General features: G+C 38.8%; 1 protein-coding gene across 1 annotated transcript; it reads right to left on the reverse strand.

The window, feature by feature from the left end:
- Nucleotides 1–3,642: 3,642 nt before the first annotated feature.
- Nucleotides 3,643–4,266, reverse strand: LOC145823981 (uncharacterized). Its single transcript, XM_082923560.1, has one exon. The coding sequence runs from the start codon at nt 4,264–4,266 to the stop codon at nt 3,643–3,645; it is 624 nt and encodes a 207-aa protein (XP_082779686.1).
- Nucleotides 4,267–7,689: the final 3,423 nt, after the last annotated feature.

Raw genomic sequence — 7,689 nt, forward strand, 5'->3', positions numbered from 1 at the left:
GACTTTTTGACTTTTTTGAGTTTTTTTTTGTGAGAGAAGAATGTAATGATTATGGGTTGGATGTGATGTTTTGTTTGTTATGGCTAAAATAGCCTATTTTATTTTTTGTGACTAAAATAACTAAAAAAGCCCAAACCATAACTTCCCAAACGAAGTCTAAGTCAAAAAGTGATGGGCCTAAGAGATGGCTTCGGCCGTGGCTATACTCAAAGTCAGTTTTGCAATCGCTTAAAATATGACGTTTTCTCGTATTTTTGTTAAAGTTCGTAGGATTGTATTGAGTGTGATTTATAAATTGATATTTTTATTTATTACGTAAAAATGTATAGAAAGTTAAAAAATAATATGATTTAAATAAATTAATAAATTAATAAATAGTTTATTTATGATATTGCCTAACCAAGTCATCATATTCTTATCATTACAAAGTCTCAAAAGATTAGATGATAGGTTATTTATTTATTTTTATTTTTTGATATATTAAAAGGGGATTTACATGCAGGTTAGAGGAAAGGAAATAAATTACCAACACATGAAATGGTGGAAGGAACACTTGCACCTTTGTAGTCTTTCATTTGGATCTCACTACAAACACACTTATACTCTCACGTGTTGATGAATTTTTTTTTCTTCTTTCATTTGCATGTAGTTCTCATCCTTCTAAATTCTAAATCATAAACAATTTTTTATTTTTTATTTTTTTTGGAGAAATCACAAATCCTAAACATTAAATTTGTATATCCTATGCGCATGTCATAGTGTATTTGACAAAGATTAATTATTCATTTACATAAAAAAAATAGGGAGATTTACCAATAAATCCCAAAATGTAAACTTATGAACCAATTAGTCCCATTTTTATTCTAGTAAACCGTTTAGTCCCATTTAATTGTGAGGGACGTAACTACCCTCATCTAACCGTTGCTCACATATACACACACACAGGTACACACACAGATACACCCACACACACACAAAGATACACACACAGATACATACACACACACACAGATACACACACACACACACACACAGAGATACACACACAGATACATACACACACACACACACACACACAGATACACACACACAGATACACACACACAGATACACACACACACACAGAGATACACACACAGATACATACACACACACACACACAGATACACACACAGATACACACACACACATACACAGAGATACACACATACATTACGAGGGGCATACGCCGTGACCTGGGTGGCTAACAACATCCTCCCCTTCTACCCCACCGGTCCAGCGCCTGAGGAGGAGGAGGAAGATAGTCTTCTTCCGGATCTTCATCAACATCAGGGCCATGATCAACATCATCAACATTGGTTCCATCATCAACATCAGCGATATCAACGCTATGCTCAACATCGTCAACATCAGCGCAGATCCACACCGATCCATCATCAACATCAGTGGTAGACATCATCAACATGGCGGATGGGTGAGGATCATTTTTGCAATGGCGGATGGGTCTTCTCCGACGTCTTCTTCGGCGCCTCTGTGTATATCAGATCAGCGCTGCATCTATCTCAGATCTGTTGGATCTCCGATGATCTCGATCGGGTTTTCAGAAAACATGGATGCCACCGGCGTTGATGTCAGATTCCGGCGAACTCTTTGGGGTTTCGGCTGTCGGAATCTGAGTTTGAAAATGGAGATTGCATCGCCGGCGGAGAGAGAACATGAAGGAGGAGAAGAGAAATGAAATAATGTTAATCAGTAATAATGAAATAATGTTAATCAATGAAATAATGTTAAACAATCATGAAAAGGGTATTGGTGTAAAAACAAATGTAATCAAATCACATCAGTTACACTAAATATGAAAAATAGGATCAACAAGAAATAAACTTTTTCACTGATAGGACTTATCCGAACAAAAGAATAAAGTTGGTACTAATTGATTTAATAGTTTGTGAAATGGGATTTATTGGTAAATTTTCCAAAAAAAAATTGTTTAAATATATATAATTAAAACTTTTATGGGTAAGAATTTGAATTACGTATATTCGGACAAAAAAATTGTGTGGATGAAACGATTTTGCAAATAGGTGATGTGACCTGTGAAGTTCAAATTGAATTGTTCAAAGGCCTTTAAGCAAATTATAATAAATAAATAATGTATATATAGCACGCTTTGCAAATAGTTGATGTGACTTTTGAAAGTCAAATTAATTGTTCGAAGAAGCAACCATCTTTAAGCATATTAAAAAGTAAATTAATGTACGCATTGCCGCCTTTGCAAGTACATGATGTAACTTTTAAAGATTAATATTAAATTATTCAACGATAATGTGACATATATTAAAATTTTGATTCATTTGAATTATTTGAATTTATATATTTCGATTGTTTGGTCGGTTATCTAGACAGCCATTTAGTCGATCATTCGGATGTCGATTGACAAATTGAATGACAAAAGTGACAGTTATGATTTTTTTTTTTTTGATCGGCAAAAGAGAAATTTTATTGGTAAAAGAAGAAATACAAACGAAAACTTACATCAATAAAGAAGGGAGGTGCAACAAGTATCATAACTACAATTCACAATTCCAATTAGGTTGGCACCGAGAAGGTAGCACAATCATATGCCAGCACAACACCCAAGATTGGTGAGGATCCAATCAGCAGACAAAAAAACAAAACAAAACAAAACAAAACAAAAAACAATGAACAATGAACAACCAGCAATTAACACCCCAAGCAAAATACTGCTCTTCAGCAGCTAATGATATCAGAGTGCACCAAATTAACATAACCCCCCACCCTCAACTGGAACCAGCAGACTACTAGCCTTAGTAGCATAACTACCAACATCATGCTGCAACAGAATACCTTCCAGCCCTACCCAAAACACCTACTAAGACCATCCTCCACCATCAAACAAAACTGAAAATAACACAATGAGGCAATAGACAAGCATCAACAAGGCATTCAATCATTCCCCTGAAATACCAGATGCCAAAACACTTGTTTTCCACCCCTCCCCCAGCCTACCAATGCAGCATTACTTCAATTGACCCAAAACTGTTGTATCTGCTACTCAGACCTCAGAACAGCAGGAACTCCATTTAGATGCAAGCCTCAACAACCAACTTAGCCCAAAAGACAGCAGTCCTTGTATAGCAACATAGATCACCACAGAGAATTTCATCTTTTAGCAGTAGTCCATCTTCACCAAAACAGAACAAGACTACAAAGCATTTCGAATTTGATTAGAAAGCAGCAGCCCCACAACACCAAGCCTATGCCAAAGTTAGCAGCAAGACAGAAATACCAGCAACAGAACAAAAGCAGAAATACCAGCAGATCAGATCCAATCTATGCAGAGATAAAATGCAGAAATACCAGCAGCAGAACAAAAGACTTCCACAGCTCAACACCTCTACTACTTTACCCCAAAAGTTTACTTAAAACACCAACTGTCTGCCATATCAATATACACTCAGAGCACTTGCATTAGATTCTAAGATTACACACCCCTACCCCCCAAACACCTACGCACCTGGGACAAATTCTCAACCACATCATGAACAGAGTACTGCGACAGACTTGTATTAGATCTTATCCATAGGGCAATTCTAGTTTTGATCAGTTCACAGACATCCATTAACAGTGTTGCTTGCCATTGAAAATACAATCATTCCTTAGAGTCCATATTGACCAAAACACAGTGAATGGAATTACATTCCAAATTTTAGTTTCAAGTTTACCCCATTTGAACCCTCTCCACCACTCCAACACACCTCTAGCATTCTCAGGAATCACCCATTGCATACCCCACCAGGACAGAATATTCGACCAAATTTTCCAAGCAAACATGCACTGGAGCAACACATGACAATCTGTTTCAACAGCACAGCCACAGAACACGCACTCTATGGTTACATCCTGACTGAGGCACCCTATACGTTGAAGGAATGCTCTAGACTTGATTCTACCCTCCCAAACAGGCCATCCGAAAAATTGCACTTTTGGAGGAGATAAATTCAGCCAAATCCACCTAACATCCTCCGACCCCTGAGCTGCATCATTCCTGCTATATACTGATTTTACAGTGAACATTCCTAAAGACGAGGCTTTCCAAACTAAGGAATCAACATTATCTGTTAAAATTGGCTCATGAGCAGTCAAGTACGCTCTAAGTCTTTCCAACTCATCTTCCTCCCAAGCCCTCAGACCTCTTCTGAACCTAAAGCTCCACCCAGTTGTACTTTTTCTCCTGTCAATCATCTAATTAAGATTAGCCTATTTGTCATCTGACAGCTCAAAAAACCTGGGAAACTCAACCCTCAAACTACAATTAGATGCCCAATGATCCTCCCAAAAACTAATTCGCCTCCTATTTGCAACTTTGATGACAGAATTCTCCATAAAGAAGTTAAATAAATTAGGACTGATGTGTTCTAAACTAAGAATATCACCCCATATTCTTGAACACTGAATGTCATCCACCAAAAAAGGTCTCCATCTCCCACCAAAGCTACTGTACTTGCTAGTCACAACATCTTTCCACAATGCTTGATCCTCACCACCATATCCCCACCACCATTTTGCTAAGAGACACTCATTAACATCTCTCAGCCTTCTAATACCCAAACCACCACACCATTTCTTTTTAGTGATCTCGTCCCAACGCACCATATGAAGCTTCTTTTTTGTTTCCAGGCCTCCCCAAAAGAACCTGGCTTGGATTCTATCTAGCAACTTAGCTACACCCACAGGGACTTTAAAAAAAGATAAGTAGTACACTGGTAATGAAGTTAACACTGACTTGATCATAGGTAACCAACCCCCAAAAAAGAGTGTCTTCCTCTTCCAAGAAGCTAACCTAGACTTGAATTTATTTATCACTGGCAACCATGTAGTCTTCATTTTTGGACTAGCCCCAAGAGGAAACCCAAGATATGTGAAAGGTAGCTTTGGCCTTGACAGTTCAGTCTCTCAGCAAAATCAGCCACCACCTCATTTTGTACCCCCACCCCATATACCTTACTTTTATGGAACTTAATCCGTAATCCAGACAGCACTTCGAAACATCTCAAAATTCGTTTAACATTAAGAATTTCTTGCTCTTCAGCCTCGTAAAACACAATAATATCATCCGCGAATTGTAAGTGGGTTACATTGATCCTCCTAGTGCCTATAACAACTCCATTGATTAGTCCCAAATCTTTTGCCCTTTGAAATAACATATTAAGACCTTCAGCCACAATGATAAAGAGAAACGGCGATAGTGGATCCCCTTGTCTGAGTCCGTTTTCTGGACAGAATTCAGCCGTAGGTGAGCTATTCACCAAGATTAAAACTCTAGATGATTGCAAACATTCCTTTATCTACCTTGTCCACTTGTTTTGAAAACCAAAGCTGGACAGCATTTCGAACAAACACTCCCAATTTACTGAGTTGAAAGCTTTTTCAAAATCCAATTTCAAAATCATCCCTTTCTGCTTCTTCTTCTTCCACCAATCCACAATTTCATTAGATATTAACACCCCATCCAAAATGTTTCGTCTCCCAATGAATGCAGTTTGGGAATCCCCAATTATCCTTGGTAGCACCTTTTTCAACCTTGATGCTAGAACCTTTGAAAGGATCTTATAAATGGAACCAACAAGGCTAATAGGCCTATAATTCGAAATACCCTCCGGACAATCTTTCTTAGGAATTAATGTTGTGAAAGAGCTATTAATACCTTTGGCTAGACGCCCATTATCATAGAATTCGTTGAAGAACTGTAGGATTTCTTTTTTAAACACCTTCCAGCACTTCTGAAAACAGGCCATGTTAAACCCATCCGGTCCTGGAGCCTTGTTGCCATCACTTTCCTTCACAGCCCTCCATATTTCCTCCTCAGAGAATGGTGCAACTAACCCATCCGAAACTTCATCATGCCCAATGGTTCTGAAGAGACCTTTAAGCTTGGGCCTGGATGTCCACTCCTCTGAAAATCTCCTTTTGAAATGTTTAAACACCTCCTATTTAATCCTACATGGGTCTTCATGCATCACCCCATCTACTTCAATTGAGTTTAACAAATTTTTATTCTGTCTACTGGTGGCAACAATATGAAAAAATCTTGTGTTTTTGTCCCATTGAAGGTTCCATTTCAGTCTAGATTTCTGTTTCTACATCCATTCTTCTCGCTTAGCCAGTGACCATACTTCTTTTCTGACTTCTCTTCTTCTTTGAACCTCATTCTCTTCAAGATTTCTCGACTCAGCCACTAAATCAATGGCATGAAGCTCCTCCTCTGCTAACTTTAATGCCGAGGTCACATTCCCAAAAACCTCTCTATTCCATTTCTTCAAATCTGCTCGAAGCATCTTTAGTTTATGCATTATAACAAAGCCTGCCCATCCAGACAATGCAGACTCCTCCCAGGATTTCTTCACAAGACTACCAAATTTGGGATGGAGAAACCAAGAATTTAAGAAACGAAACAGCCTTGGACCCCAATCCCTCCCATCTTCTAACAGTAATAGTGGGCAATGGTCAGACACACTTCTCTCCAGACCCTATAGTTTTAAATTAACCCTTTCCAGCCACCCAGTTGACAACAAGATCCTATCAATCCTACTCCATCTTTCCCCTTCAGTAGCATTGCACCAAGTGAATTGCCTACCCATTATAGGTAAGTCAATAAGCTCTAACTTTTCAATGAATTGATTGAACTCCTTCATCCCTTTGTCTCTTCTGGAACATCCCCTTCTTTCCCTAATATTCCTAATTTCATTAAAGTCCCCAGCCAAGCACCAAGGGTCACTAAACGCTGATTACAGTCTATGTAATACACTCCAAAATTTACCCCTCTCATTTACCTCATTTGGTGCATGGATATTGAGCAGTACACATTTGAAATTTGGCAAAAGTGTCCCAGAGAGTATAATAAAGTGCCTAGTGCTACAGCACTGAGAAAGCTGGAACACAGATAACTTCCAAATGCACAACAATCTCCCTACCCTTCCTACAGAATCAACCACCATATATTCCTTTTCTTCATCTGGCCATAATGATTGTACGAATAAGGATGAAATATCAGACCGCTTAGTCTCTTGGAAGTAAGCAAACTCAATTTTTCTGTCTTTAAGAATGCTCCTGACCTTCCTCCTCTTTTCGACTTTGCCCAAACCCCTTACACTCCATGATAATAACTTCATTAACATAAAAGCTTAACACCTTATACCTCCAAATTGAAGCACATCAGCTTTGTGCTTCTGTATCCCTAGGTGCTGCCCTCTCTTTATCTTTGGCTTCCATCTCTTTTAATTTGATGATTACCTCATCTTCCTTATCTTCGAAACAAATGCCAAGAGCTTTGCCTATGCGAATTGTTGCCTCGGCCTCTTCATGTAGGACCTTGTCAACCCTCGTACTGCTCCCATTTGAACCTGATTTTGCTATTGACCCTTGTGGCACCGATCTTGCTGACAACCCCAATTTCGCCCCATGCGCAGCCTCTCTGCTCCCGTCTACCTCCACTACCTTTCCTCTGTAGTTCTGTCGAATTTCTGCTAGCAATTGAAGTCCTCTTCATTCTCACTAGCTTTTTTCTCTGCTTCACCTCACCCATTTTCGTGCCTGTGTTTCTTTGAACAATAGTGCAATGCATAGGTGATGGTATTGACCCATTCCCATGCACCTGAAGCCTCATAT

This window comes from Camellia sinensis, chromosome 4 (assembly GCF_055761805.1).
Source record: "Camellia sinensis isolate YWXY chromosome 4, ASM5576180v1, whole genome shotgun sequence".
Lineage (NCBI taxonomy): Eukaryota > Viridiplantae > Streptophyta > Magnoliopsida > Ericales > Theaceae > Camellia > Camellia sinensis.